General features: G+C 37.6%; 1 protein-coding gene across 1 annotated transcript in view; it reads left to right on the top strand.

Annotated features, from left to right (window-relative positions):
* The window catches only part of LOC125242256 (C3 and PZP-like alpha-2-macroglobulin domain-containing protein 8), a 206645-nt gene that overhangs the window by 85842 nt on the left and 104440 nt on the right, over positions 1-16363 (top strand). The window contains exons 5-6 of the mRNA XM_048151000.1: positions 344-567; positions 10692-10847. Of these exons, the coding sequence (XP_048006957.1) occupies positions 344-567; positions 10692-10847 (380 nt within the window). The remainder of the gene's footprint in view (positions 1-343; positions 568-10691; positions 10848-16363) is intronic.

The raw sequence follows: 16363 nt of genomic DNA, 5'->3' as shown, positions 1-16363 counted from the left end.
GAGATGGCAATACAATAGGCCTGTCTTCGTGAATAACTCGATCACGAAGACACGTACCAGTAACAAGTACCGCTAAACCTCATCTCTTCACCTAATAAGAATACCTAACTCCGCCTGGCTTTATAAAAACTGAAATTACCGCCCAGGTTCTAGTGTAAGTTCAGAAAAAGTTACGAAATTAAAACATAATATATGTGATTACTTTTATTCGTAGTTTAAACGGTACTTACACTACTAGGTATACTTACTAGGTGGTAAAGACTCAGGCGAAGTTAAGCATTACCAGGCGAAGATATGCAATTTAACTGTATAATAAAATATTGAAACTCAGATTTGTTTGCAGGTGTTCGCAAGCTCAGCGCGGCCCTGGCTAACGGTGCGCGTGCTGGCACCTGGCGCATCGAGGCCCGCTGCGGTGGAACTGAAGCTCGTGTGGAGCTGACTGTCGGCGCGGGCGCGGGTAGCACGGCGCCAGCTGCGCCGGCCGCTGAGCAACACTATGTCGAGCTGCGGTTCGCGGACAGCATGCGGAGGCGGTACAAGCCTGGCCTGCCGTTTGTTGGGAGGGTAAGTTTTTTGTAGCCGTGATATTTAATTTAAAAACAATACATCCGGGCATTAGACGGGCTCAATCTCTCTCTGTTTAAAAAAAAAATGCTTAAAGAATATTATATATCTCTCCCTTAGTGATCGTATTGCTATTTTTACTCCGTGGTTGGTATGATTGCTGTAGGTATATTTTTGGTTTGTTACTATATATCTGGCTTGTAGTATATTACTATTTAATTTAAGTATGTTTATGTAAGTCTATTTATATTCTCTTATATGTGTAGGTATGTTTATTCAATTTGTGTATTGGAAATTAGAATAATTATGATTTTTTATTTCGAAGCACCTACTCTTTTTGATTTGTTTTTTTTATTTTCCCAAAGGTTGTCTGGTAGAGATCGCTCTTTAGCGATAAGACCGCCTGTTGTCTGCCTCTATTTATAATCATTTGTTTTGTCTCCACTGTATATTTTTTCTGTATATTTTGCTGAGGTGTGCCAATAAAGAGTATTCTATCTATCTATCTATCTACACCTTTAGTAGCAGTACTCCAGTAGCAGGTACAGAAATCTATAAGCGCTTGCAAATATACCTATACCTACTAAAATGCCTATTAAGATTATTTGTCTCCTCTTACCATTGTTTGTCACCAACAATACACACTTTTATTTAGTTATATGTCCGAGATAAATTATCTTTATACCAAACGATGTTATAATGTACATATACCTAAGGCATTTGGAATCTATACACGAAATTATGTAAACTGGAACATTTTTACCTCACACTTTACTGTAAGAGTAAGTTTAGCAAAAAATCTCTGTAGTACACTTTGCCCTCGCTCACTGCTTAGTTACCTCGTAAATCTTTGGTACGTAAAGTAAAAGCGACGAGAAAATAATGTTAAGTGCACCGACACCCACTCGCTTTACTGCCAGGACTTGTATCGATTGTCTTGATCCGGGGATAAGACTGCAGAGGACGCACGGTAGATATATACCGGGAGTTGCCTACATTAGAAAAAAATATAGTATTGAGAAACTCTGCTCCGTTTGACACCTTTGCTACGGAGTTATTGGCAAAAGTTGATGTCTCTTTGCGTGCACAACAGACAATATTAAATAGCCGAAATTGATACAGATGCGTATTATTAAAAGAAAAAACAAGATTCATCCTTGAATTGCTGTCAAACTTCGATTTTAGAAAATATTCGTTTAACAGTACCAACAAGAGTAACAATTAAAAAGTGGAAACATTACATATTACATATTACGTATGACACTAGTCGTCCCTTTCAAATCAATATGTGTAAGAACATGGGACGACACTATGATGTTGCCACTTTTTAATTTCTATTCTTTTTGGTGAGACTATAATCAGTTACACATAAGAAACCATGTCGCCATTGGTTGATGTGTTATAATTTGTTTAGCTATCCCAAGATGACCAATTAGACTTTAAAGAATCAATTTTTCTCTGACTGTTCTCTGGAAACTCACCAATAGCGTATATTTAATAACACATTGCAAAACACTGCAACTTCCACATACAGATGTAGTGCAAAAAGATTTGCCTTCGTATTGTTATGGAAACGTATGAACGTGTCATGTTATTTCAGTCAGTCTCAGTACAAGATGTACTGACATTGACTGAACTAGCATGACAAATACGAACGTTTCCGGAAAAATACGAAGGAAACGTTTTTCCGCTTATGTGATGTGCATAGATATTTTTTTCCGACTCTGTGATGTTTTCTATGTATATACGTATGTGTATCCATACTAATATTATAAATGGGAAAGTGTGTGTGTCTGTTTGTCCGTCTTTCGAGGCAAGACGGAGCGACGAATTGACGTGATTTAAGTGCAGATAGTTAAAGGGATGGAGAGTGTCATATGCTACTTTTTGTCTCCTTTTAACCCCCCACTTCCCTTAAATGGTGGGTGAACGTTTGTATGGAGCTTTCCGCAATTTTTGAATTTAACGCGAGCGAAGCCGCGGGCAAAAGCTAGTGCTACACTATATAACGTTGTCAAGGTACCCACATCGTAAGTCGCCTTGAGCTTACCACGATACTGAGTCAATCTGTGTAAAAATGTCCTATAAAATATATATACCCATTTAATATATTATGTACTATATTTGACAAGCGCAAAATTCCATGTGTTCGTTCGTTAATACTTGTTAGCACCAGTAATATATCACTTTATCTCGATTTTAATTAACGTCGATAACGCTTTGTTTGTGATGATACTAATGATGTTGTCTAAAAACCTCCCGTGTTAATAACACGCTTAGGTTGGCGGTACGCGTAGGCGAGACTCAATGTCGACGTCACGAGCATATTAAATAGTGTATCTTTATGAGCGCGGTGTTAAATTGCGGCCAAAAAAAATTAGGCAGCGTTTTTAATAGCGTCGTACAAGGGTTAAATACGTCAGAATGTTCATGAATAGATACAAGTTTGAATTTGACGTTGACACAAAAACTTTAAAATAGTGATTTTACGTATTGTCGGTACTCGGTCATGTCATTTATTTTACCAAGGATTATTTATACACCGTGTTTCCGGTATCACTCAAAACCTCAGACACCCCAACTGATTTTTATTTTTTTAAACGTATCTACAATATTCATTTTTTAATTTGATGATTATTATTTTTTTAAATTGAATATTTAATTTTCTGTGCAGCTCTACTCGACTTTTAACTCTACACTCAATAAAATAATTGCTAGCTACCATCGTAAACCTTAAAACTGATTAATTGTGTACGTTACTGCAACGACATAAGGTTTACCAATAGACAGCTATGTACCAATACCACCAATTACCAATACCAATAGTCACTGTAAAGCACGTTAAACTGTGTCACAGTAAACTTCAAATTGGACAGGTGACGCAGTAAGCAAATTTAAACCTAACATTCAAAATGACAAGGTTGTAATTAGGTAAGAGTTCATTGGCTTCCATTGTCATTTTCTAGCTCCAATAAATTTGTTATGACTTATGATAAACTTTAAAATTAAAGTGACGCACAACGTCAAACTCGTAGCGGAAAAAATAATCGTCCAAGTAACCAGCCAGTATTAATACCCCTAAATACTGAAAAAGGTATACAACCTCTAGCAATATGATATGCACAATGTTGTATTACGAATTTGTAGAATGGGCACGTAAACAATAACTAATAATACAAATTAAAACAAAAAATATTACCCCCAACAAGATATAGCTCAATCGATTCTACTCTCGATTCTGAACAAACGGTTTTCAGGTTTTTAGTGTTAAGTGAAACACGGTGTATAGGATTTACATACTTTATACTAAGAATCGTATCTCGATTTTTTAGCGCCACCTATTAAGTAGGTACCTAGTATCATAACTTCACTGATGATGCATACGAATTTATTTTGTTCAAAATGTGTAACGTGATATCATGATTTTATAATAAAAAAGTCATTTGTTCTTATAAAAAATAAAACACGTAAAAATATTTTTGGAAAATATTATTTTTGCCACTTTCAGGCTGCGAAACAGCGCCATCTAGTTTTAAACCGAAAATACCCATACATTTCAGGGGTACACTTTTTGTATGGGCTGTGGCAGTCCAGTATTAAATGTTCATGATTTTACTGTGGAAATTGACAATGGCAGCGACACGTGTAGCTGAAGTCATATAGCTACGCTCGTGTAGCTTTGAACTCGAATCCCGCATATAAGCAAAATAAATTAATCATGTTTTGAATTCCATCAATATTCCCCTGCCCTTATTATACGTAACACATAGTATATAATGAGTATGAGTATGAGTACGTATTACTAAGTTAACGATCCTTTATGCTAAAACTTTGCCGAATGTGTAAATAAGAGCAAAAAACACTCAAATTTATATGTAATCAAATAAAATTGGAAGCGGAATGCAAGCCCTAAGGGTGTTTTTTAGTTAAAATTGCAATCAAAAGATAAGCGGAAAGCATTCTCGGCGAACGCCGCGACCCTTCGCCCTCATTTGAATTACAAATGTTCGGTGCTGATGAATTAATCCCGGCAATAACAACAAGCGGTGTATTGAGACGGTTACATTGGAAGAATAAATACTTTTTCCCCTTACTAGCTCGGAAACACGTGTTTTGTCCTTTAATACCAGCGGGTAAAAACGCATTTAGTGGGTAAAGTAATTTGACCTTGAATAAAGTCAAATTAACTGCTTTAAAATTGATAAAAGTAGGTGACTTATATTGACCGGGATATAGACCGTGATTACCTTTTTGATTTTTGTCGAGCTCCCGATATTTCGACGCAGTTGCATGCATCATGCAACACATGCATGTTGCATGTTGTAATCACGGTCTATATCCCGGTCAATATAAGTCTAATGAAAATAACCGTGAATCATTCAAAACTCTAAAAGTAGGTGAATCTAGTAATAAAGATGATTTACCACCTGTGGAACTACTGGAAGCAGTGATAAACGCATTTTTTGCGTTGTAGTTTCCTCGCTATAGTGATGGGCAAGTTTTGTGTTACACTCGGGTGCAAATGTATTTTACTTCTCGTGTGTTAAAAAACTCGCAAGTTTTGGATTCTATTCTCGAGCCACTCGCTTCGCTCATGGTTCAACTATAGAATCCTTTCGCTTGTTCGTTTTTCAATTCCACACTCGGCGTTAAAATGTATACAACTTTGCCCCCTTGTATAATAAATCACAATTTTATTTGTGCAGATAGCTGCACGTGAAATTAGTGCACTGTGATAAGAGATACACGCGGTTTCAACGCAAGCTGTAAGTGAGCTCAAATTTATCGTATATGTGTAGGTATAATAAAAAAGGCGGGTGTAATTTCTAGACTTATAAGCTTAAAAGCTGTTAAACACGGGATTAAAACTTTTGAAATTCAGTTTTGACAATTTAGCCCTAAGTCTTAACTGGATATTAGTTATTATACTCCACATACTCGTATCTATTAAATAATGCTCATACCTATCCATTATAGCAAAATAGCATCGTTGTGAAAAATATTGGTAACTTTGTCAAAACAAACAATCAATCCAACGTATACAAACGGAGTACAGAATCCATAAAAAAAATATGAGTAAGAACGGAAAATTAAGACAACCACTCGGGTTTCTTCACTGTACGAAATATGTGAGGAAAATATCACACGTGTCTATTCTTGGGAGTTCCACCCACAAACGCAGGATATCATTAGTAGTTTAGTATCATTACGAGTACATGTACAATAAAACGACTTCCTTTTATTTTCTTAAGAAATGTATTAAAGAACGGCGTGATCTATATGACTGACGAAAATGACGTGACGCGTCACGCGGCACTTTTGACAGTGCTATATCCGATTCATATGTACATATTCGATGTAAAACTAATATTTAGCGTATGTCTATGGAAATTCTCATACAAATAATTTAACAAACGCTAAATTCGGTTACAGACAATTTGGCGCAACCGAACCTTACGCCGTGGCTTGCGTGGGCGACGGTCGCGCGATGGTCGCGCGACGGCGATGCGACGCATACGAAATCAAACCTTATCGATATGGAAGTAGACGATGCGATGAGACGCGACGGCGACGGTCGCGCGACCGTCACCCACGCAAGACACGGCGTTAGATATTCCTACTTTGACGAAAACGTATACGTCATAATCTACAACCCCAGGCCCCGTAGCCGAATGGCATTTCTACGACGCAAAACGAAAACGAAACGCCGCGAAAGGTAGTCTGGCTCTGTTGCGCCAATACGCAAGAGCGATAGAGATAGATATCTACGAGCGTTACGTTTCGTGTGTTTGTGCATTCGGCTACGCACGCAGTGTTGACGTATAGAACGAATGATAACAAATGTCGACTCGTTAGCCTCGGCTCCGTTCGTACCCAACTTTTGAGGGTACCTCTTTATCCGAGCTTGGAACTCCCGTAGATGTTAGTGATGATACGTTTTTCACACTTTATTTCTTGGAACATTAAAAGTTAACACTTTCGCTACCAAGAACCCGACTGTCGGGCACACCGCTCGTAGAAGCGTAGCCGATTACATGGGTTTCCCCGTATGTAGCGAAAATGTCGTAGCGCCGCGTAGAGCCCGGTTTCGAAAGTGTTAATGCATTGTTAGGCCTGGAAAAACGTTTATCTACATATAAACTGAAAAGGATGGCTATACGAGTTTTGGTATGGTATGTACAATGGTCCTTAAATTAAATGTTTCATTATACTTCTTATTTGGCAATAGAAATGGTTCAGAAATGTTTGTTTTATGATGGCTACCCATGAAATATCTATTACTTATCCGAAAAATAGTGACTAGTTAAACCTCACTTTTGTGTACACGATATAATATAATAATGAATAGTCAATCTTTCAAATAATAACCATCATTCGTTGTTGGTCTGCTGTCATTTTAGTATGTCTTTCGGGAGTATCTTACAGTTGAATATTAAATATTGTGGCAAGTCAAGGTAAAGGAAAATGTTTCTCAATTTAATTAAATTTTGTCATTCTTTTTTAAATTCCCTCTTCACAGGAATATCACGTACTAAAACAATTTAATTTCTGTGAATCTATATTCCCCTGGCTCCTTCCACATCATTCTTTTCCACGTCTTGGCAGCCGCACAGTGTAATAAATTACTAAGGTCTAACGAAGAGCTTTTATATCGACGTGATTTTCTCTATGCCGCATTATATCGTTCTTCCATTTTGAATTTGTGTTACTGCGACAAGAGAGTCTGTGAATGATAATTTTGAGTTTGATTCAAACACGAAAATGTATAGACTTTATGGACGTATTGCAACCCTTTTCATTGTAACATGGGTAAAAAAGGTAATATGCACTGTTACTAAAATAATTTAAATTTTCTGTGACGTACTTGCTGTTGGGTGACTTTTCTTAGTATTACTATTATCCCTTAGTTTTCGAGAAATTATTTTCACATATATAATTTATACTACTTTACTATACACTACGTTGACGAGTACATCTACTTAGGCCAGTTAGTCTCTTTCAGCAACAGGCAAGACAAAGAAATTGAGCGCCGCGCCGTGTCGAAAATGCCTGGAAGAGCTACTGGTCTATGAAAGAGCTAATGAAGGGTAGCCTTCCATTATCACTGAAGCGAAAACTCGTCGACACGTGTATCCTGCCCGTCCTGACTTACGGTGCACAAACGTGGTCACTTACAGAGAGTCAAAAGTCCAAATTGAAGGTTTGCCAAAGGGCTATTGAGCGCAGTATTCTAGGTGTGAAGAGGACCGATCGTATCCGGAACACCACGCTGCGTTCAAAAACCCGCATTGCCGATGTCGGCGAGAGGACTGCCAGGCTCAAATGGGACTGGGCTGGTCACGTCTGCCGCATGCATACTGACAGGTGGGCTAGTGTAGCTACCAATTGGATGCCACAATTAGAGCGCGGATGCGGCAGGCCCAGAAGGAGATGGAGGGACGACCTAGACACTTTTCTCACTAACTGGCCGGAAGAGGCACCAAACCGGGAGTCATGGAGGTCAAGGGGAGAGGCCTTTGCCCAGCAGTGGGACACCATTATAGGCTAACAAAAAAAAAATATAATTTATTATTTCATATTGACGTGTTAATTCAAAAAGAAGTCATTTTATTGAACTATAGGTATGACTAATATATTTTCAGTTTTAAGTTCATATTCTCTAGACATTCTAAAATATCAGTTATAAATACAGGAGCGGAGAAATACGAGTATTTATTTTAGCCAATCACGTGCACCCAGACGTGAACTTTAATCAAATTGTCAAAGTAAAATAAATCTCGCCTTTAAGATAAGTTAATTATCTTTGTAGTTTTAGTAGAAGATACGGCATTATAAATCTCTACACTCATGATATTTAATTGTGAAGAAATGAATAAAAGATAAAAAGTATTATGCAAAAAGTTTGCCTACAAACATCGCGTATGGAGTGCCTTATCGTTTTCGTTTTGATATTCAATCGTGTACTGATGAAATCATAATATATTATTTATTTAATTATAATAGGTAGTTAATTGCATTTTAAAAAGTTAGTTCCCTTCATTTTAGGTCAAATCGCTTTATCGAGGCAACTATGGACAATACTATCTTTTCAGTAAGGCACGTTATAGTTTTTTTTTTTTCTTGGTTAGGGGCTTTGTAAGGCTTCAGAGCGCCTTATGTATCACTGCGACCATTTCTGATCTACTGTGATATTTAGATAGTTAGTTTCATCCTTCTTGCGTTATCCCGGCATTTTGCCACGGATCATGGGAGCCTGGGCCTCACTGACAACTAATCCCAAGATTTGGCGTAGGCGCTAGTTTTACAAAAGCGACTGCCATCTGACTTTTCAACCCGACGGGTAACTAGGCCTTACTGGAATTAGTCCGGTTTCCTCGCGATGTTTTCCTTCACCGAAAAGCGACTGGCAATGACATTTCGCACAGTTCTGAAAACTCATTGGTACGAGCCGGGGTTCGAACCCGCGACCTCTGGATCGAAAGTCGTAACGCTAGCCTACCAACGCTTCGCGTTACAGTTAGATTATATTATAAAGAATGATCCTTATGTTTATATACTTACACGATCAAATAACAAAATAAAAATGTTTTCTTTTTGTCCGTACGCGATTTAGAGGCAACAGTTTTGCAAAATTTTATGTGAATATTAATTATCATTTATTTAATTTCTCAATTATACACTGTGTTTTGTTTTCGGTTAAACTCGACACGCAGTTAGGTTCATCATCAGGAACCATCCTGTATATCGCTTTTTGTTAAATTCGAAAAAAAAAATTTAGTTTCCATACATAATAAATGGATTAATTAGTGTGACAGGACCTTAAGTCATTGTCAAGTGTTTGACGGCACTTGTCAAAACAATTAACATTAGGAAGTGGTAAGGGATGCCACTCACGTGTTCAGTAATTATTATTTTTTTTAATAATTCGAGAACCGTAAGAGTTAAGAGGATAGTTTCTTAGAAAAATTGATTGTATTTGAACTAAAGAATCTTCCTTTAAAGTTAACGGAATTCAATAAAAACAGGGTGTATAATAACGTATGAGAGTGGAAATTGCTTATTCAGTATCTCAGACCATTTATATCGAAATCTGTCGCACTGGTCTTGGGCGAGAGCCAGCCGGGTTGACTTAACCTAATGACTTAATTAAGATTTGACTTGCCGACACAGTTTCACAAGTGCTTAAATTGCACAAGATGGCAGTTTGCCTTAGTTCGGGAGTAGAAACCTGCCATTTCGGGATTTTTAATTTAGTTATTAGGTACCTAATTATTCCAAAGGATAGAGCGATAAATAAATAAATAAATATTGGGGACACCTTACACAGATCAATTTAGCCCCAAACTAAGCAAAGCTTGTAATTAACTATTGGTGCTAAGCGACGATATACCTACATGGAAAACATCCATGACTCAGGAACAAATATCTGTGCTCATCACACAAATAAATGCCCTTACCGGGATTCGAACCCAGGACCGCGGCTTAGCAAGCAGGGTCACTACCGACTGAGCCAGACCGATCGTCACTCATTGATGCTGGGAAATGTAAAGAAACCCTTCAACCTCAAGACATACTAAAAAGAGTTACAATCACAATACACACCTTATTGCTGGCCGTTTAGTACTTTAAGGTGATAGACGGATTCATAATAGAACAGGCAGCGGTTTAGGCAACGCCCTCGTGCTTACAACTATCTAAGTAAAATATTCTTCACCTCGAACATAAAACATAAAACATAACCAAAAAAAATTACAATATATACATTGTTGCTGACCGTTTATGCTTATATAATGTGATTGGGGGTTTCATATGCAGCAGCAGCGTCGCTACTACGCAATGTCTTCGCACTGCAAAAGCCTTTGACTTGTAGACGTGCTCCGATCGAGGCGGCTCACCGTTTTCCTCGGCCGGGGAACATCTACATTGACCTTTTGCCGTCTGAGGTCTATGCCTCGCTGCTAGCGATCGATGGCGGGATAACCTGGATTCATTTTTGAGTGATTGGCCAGACATATCATTAGACAGAGACGAATGAAAAAAAATAGGAGAGAGGCCTTTACCCAGCCTTGGGCACAGTAAGCTCAGAATAATTTAATGAATTAAATGTTAAATAATTGTTGCAGGTAGAAGCAATGAGCACGGAGAAAAGGGTGCGTGTTCGAGTCAAGTTGTACGATGACAAGACTGACATCTACAGTCAAGACATCGATATGTCAACGGGCGAGGGTGGCTTCATCGTACCCACGGTTATGGCGGATGCTCCTTATGTTAATCTGCAGGTAAGATAGGCTTTTAAGAGTATAATAATAGAGAGCGGACAATCCGCTGGCAGACGTGTCGCAGTCATTAGCTCATTGAGCATATATATTTACTAGCCCCGATGCATAATTGTTTTCGTCTAGTCAGACCATTTTTTGATGTTCTCCTACTTGTACAAAAATAATGTCTTAGTTCAAAAATCATTAATGTTTAACGCTAATACTAATCTAGTTATTTTTTTATGGCAGTATTGTACAATATCTAAATCTAAATACAAGAAATATAATTGATACTGAAAGGAAAAAAATGACGATTTTTATTTTATCTTTTATGGATGGGTATTACAATACATGCCAGATGTAAGGGGGCCCAAAGGAAGTAACTAAGGTCTGCTAACAAACTAAAAACAAATCTTCAAGCCTATGTATGCAGAACTGCTATAGGAGAGGAGAACGTGATTAAGACAACATTTTTCTGAAGTATTTTTTGTACAATATAAGTCACGTCATGCCATTTTATTTTACAAGCAAATTAAACTATATTATAGTACTTTTATAATTCTCATTACTGTGACGAGATATACCTACATGTGTAAACGTTATTAGAATAAACAAAATATTTCTGTATTACTAGACGAACTCTTTTGCATCGGGGCTAGGATATATATATATATATATATATATATGCGTGCGTGGTGACACGACTCGCTGGTCGTTTGCATGCACACAGAAATGGAAATAATGCGCAGGTATTGCGCACTAGGGGCGTCCATCTACAAGTATGTGACATCTCCGATCTCTTTCCTCTATCTATGGTTTTTATAGTTGAAGCCCAGTTAATTTACGAGGAATGGCTTCTTGGCGTAGATACTGGCATTCATACTTACTACGAGCTACGAGCGATTCCTCATACATGAATATTTTACTTAATTAACCTATACAATTTTATCCCGTTTTCGGAGTATCCCCTTTTGATACGGTTAGGTAAGAGGTTAGATCTCGAATGATGCAGCTTTTGTTAGATGTAGCTACCTAAATTTTCCAACCACTTGCAGGTTGATCAAAATTTCGATTTGGTTGTTATAAACTAAACACGTAATGTAACATAAAAATGTTCCTAAAAGCGCAGTTTCGCTAACCTGCGTATTATTTCGTTTTTATGGCCCAGTTCCAACTTTAGCTTTCAACTTGGCACATTCCTTCACGTAACAATATCTTGTACAGCAGCCAAAATAGGAACTAGAAAATGAATGTTATTTTATGTTGTGCCGCTGCTTTTCGAGTACGAGTAATATAAGCAATAGAGATCTTCGATATTCTTATATAATGCTTTCTTATAAATGGAAAGGCACTAAAGGGAACTTTCTGCCCCCATTCTTGCAAATCTTCTCGAGGCTGAGGCGTAGGGTTAGAGCCGGCGTAGCTTTATTTGACGTTCATATGCGCATTGTAATCATTTTTTTTTGACATATACAGTATTTTAACATTTATGTGTATAGGCACACCTAATGCAGTAAACGTGTAAGCTAGTCATAATTTTATTTTAGAATTTACTTATAGGCAACAGGGGATCCCTTGTGTCCCAACTATATTCATTTCCTTTCCAGGTAATGTCGTGAACAAACAAAGGCTTTTTAGTTAAATATGACATGATCGTGTACGAGCATTTACGACAAGATTTAGACAAAGCCGCCATAAATGTGAACATAAAGTGCGTTTAAATGAACGAATGGCATGCTAATCTCAGCCAGTGTTCACATTACATGGGCCATTACTGTTTGTTCTGATTTGTCTGACAAAAGCGGCTAATGTATGAAATACACTTTAAATCATTATTCTGTCCCGGTTTATATGACTTTATATACTGACAAATATTAAATTATGCGTCTGATCGAAAACTTAGTTGTAATTTTACTGTTTAGGGAAATCAATGAAACTATGAAATTGAACATTCATTTTTGAGTAGGTATGTATGTAATTATGTCATGAATCTGAATACATGTATTCCTATTTACTATTTGAATAAGTTGTTCCAGGCTGAGTTTAATCTGTAGGTTTATTTCATCCAAATTTTCCATCCACCCACATATCGGAATTTGCCCGAAAAATTTAAATTTTACTTTGCTAAAATAATGATTAAAGTGTAATGAGAGAGATTTTACAAGCCTCGCGGCCTGTGGATGATAGGTGTGTAGGTGTGACGTCTAGACTCGTTGCAGGGTGAATATAAATAGAACTGGGGTTAGTACGTATTGTACCTACTGTCGTCATGAGACATAAATATATGATCGGGCAAGGTTCTCCCAAATATGTAGGTACACGAATCTATTAAGTACCAAAGTGCTTAAGCGCGTGTCCGGATAAGTATTTGTAAACACTTTGTCAGCTCCAATATAACAGAAGCCGACTGTACTCTGCAAACAATTGCTTGCCGTTGCGTCCGTCAACGGAGTAACGTCGGAAAATAGGTGTATCAATACTTTTTATTATGTAAATGTCACATTAAGTTATACCAGCATCTGAAAAATCTAACCTAACTGTCAGTATGTATGGTTTCCAACTCAGTAAACTATTAAGCCGATCACAGTCATTCTTCAGTCCTCAAGCGGGTAAACTACGGCATCGAGCAAACCCTCAGCCCAACAATATGTCAACAGAGCACAACTAATACGGCTCAGCCGTCCAAACAGGCCGTTCGCGCTTCAAACCTAATTTAGTTTAATCGGCTCATTAATTGGCCCTCTAGAAACTTGTGAAACTTCAATACCCCCGGGATACTCGGAACATAGAATACAAATGGGCAGATTTAGGGCCCGCTTTGGCGCGTAGACGCTGCGTTAATCCGTAGCGAAGATTCGGGCGGCCGGCGATAAGATTTGCCTTTATTAACTGAAGGGAAATACGTAAGAAGGTTAAAACCATTAGACATTTTAAGTTACTTATAAATACAGCCAGAGGAATTAGTAACTCTGAAGAGATTTTCATTTCACTGTAGCGACAGGTTGTGGGAATATCTATTAAGAGGATTTATTTTCCATTAATGGCCCTACACTGGCGGTTATAATAATATTACACATATAACGTTATGTTACAAGATTATTTAATTAGTAAAGTACAGCACATTCGAATAAAAACATGAATGAAACATAAATAAGGACATCTAAAAGTGGGCATGAAACGATGCTGTTTCGGGGACGGCGTTATCTCCGTGGTTTCGGAAAAAACTGGCTAAGTCACATCTACATCTTTTGATAGCCGCGTGAGTTGAACTACCCGCACTTGGTCTTGATTATCAATTGAACTGTTTACGCACTAGGGATGCTATTTTAACTCTGCTGAGTTTGCCGACAACACGCAACACTAAAGATATTATATTTATCTATTATTTTCCGTTAACATTTATTTAAGTTGCAATGTTTTTTTATTTCAATGGGGTTGCATATTTTTTTGTGTAGAAACGTAACTATATACGTGATTAAATAAGACCCTTTGTTAAAGTGATGAAACTGATGAAAATAGCGAAATTCCAACCCACAATTACATTTCTCTTTCCTTCCTTTCATTTTCATTATTATTCCACCGACTAATTGAATTGAATAATGCAATATTACCAAACCAATTCCAATAATAGAATAGTAAATCACGTCTGTTTTAATATGCGCTATCCTAACATCGTTGCGTTCGGCAATTACATAGATTCGAAAATGGTTATGACGTCATCATGCAAATTCATCATGATGGTGAACGGGGCTGGCAATCCAGCTAAAGTGCTTTTAGGCCGCGATAACTATCTTATGAATTATTATACGAGCGACGGTACACACGTGCCAGACGCCACATTTCCGAGAACATTGGTAAGCATTTCAACAGGGTACCTAGTTAGGTTCTCGAATACTAAGCAGTACCTATTATAATTAATAAAATCATAAAAGCGGACGTAATTCCATTATTTTACTACCGGAGGATGTGTGAGTCTTAGAGTTTCTCGGAACATTGTAGGTATAATGGAATATCTTTTGATAACAGAATTTGGTCTTATCTCATTTTGGTTTAGTTTCTGAGCTAGAACTTGAGGTCAAGTTATACTACGATCGTAAATAATATCTAAATGTTGGGCCTCAGTTTTATGTTACAAGCAGGCAATATCCTGCCAGTATTGCATGCTGAATGTATTCGGAGCGGTTTTAAGAACTGTGGGCTTATCACCACGCTTAACGTGTTGTCTACTTGTCACACTTACGTGAAAAAATAAAAGTGGAACCAAATGGTAAATACTCGTATAATTATTGCGAACCAAGTGGATACACATAGAACGCCACGTTCGAGAGTAGTCTCTTTGATTCAGGCAGGATGAAGTAAGAGAGCGCACTATGGTCACTTAGTAAACTTCTGCGAGAATACGCGCACATAGTAAGCTTCTGCAAGAAAGTCAGCTTGACGCCTGCTACTGCTCTGTGTCTCAAACTCGTACTTTGCAACTAATAGTTTTACTCATCTCAAATTAGTCAGGATATTGTTGGCCGAACACAAGCATGTGGCATTTTCGTCCCAATCCAATTATAGTTCAGTTTAAAGGGATCAGCTGGAATAATTCGATAAATTACAGGAACTTCATGCGTTTAAACGCGTCGAAACGTGTCGCTAATGGGGTATAATTGGATTACAAGTTATCGAGTGATTTAGTTTGTGGGACTTGGGTCGGTAACAGATCCGAATGGACCATCCATTTCACATTTCAATGACTTCTAACCTATCCCTATTATTTTTATATTAAAACCTCATTAGGTTTCTTGGGTAACAACTTCGTCTTCAGTTAGTACTCACTCATGAAATAAAAGTGTAGAAGTCGATTATATCACGTACTTGTAATGAATTTATGATACAATCTACATAACTGGTGATGGAAGCAGTGGAAGCTGTACCGGTGACGGAAGTACAAGTTTCTAATGGGTTGGCAACGCGCGTGTGACACTCCTTGAGTTGCAGGCGTCCATAGGTTGCGGTGACAACAATAATAGGTATTCAATTAAAAATTAATGAGTTACATTCATATGCAATTGAAAACTAGACCAAAAATATCTAACATGGTCTACTGGATCTCAAGGTGTGTGCGTATGTATCGCATCTTCGACGACCGGTTTGGCTCAGTCGGTAGTGACCCTGCCTGCTGAGCCGCGGTCCTGGGTTGGAATCCCGGTAAGGGCATTTATTTGTGTGATGAGCACAGATATTAAATATCTGTGCTCATCACACAAATATGCATGCCTCAGGAACAAATTTTGTTCCTGAGGCATGGACGTTTTCTATGTATATAATTATATTTGCATAATAAGTATTATACATAATTATCGTCCGAGTACCCACAATACAAGCCTTCTTGAGCTTATACCGTGGGGCTGTCAATCTGTGTAAGAATGTCCTATAATATGTATTATTTATTTATTATCTCATTGACAATAACCATTGAAGGCTCATTAAACTTCATTGCATTACATTCGTTATAAGCGACGTAATCAGTTTCCATTTCTAAGTTTTAT

The sequence above is a fragment of the Leguminivora glycinivorella genome, chromosome 2 (genome assembly GCF_023078275.1).
Source record: "Leguminivora glycinivorella isolate SPB_JAAS2020 chromosome 2, LegGlyc_1.1, whole genome shotgun sequence".
In the NCBI taxonomy this organism is placed as follows: domain Eukaryota; kingdom Metazoa; phylum Arthropoda; class Insecta; order Lepidoptera; family Tortricidae; genus Leguminivora; species Leguminivora glycinivorella.
The sequence above is the reverse complement of the archived record's forward strand: the minus strand, read 5'-3'. Positions and strand labels throughout refer to the sequence as shown.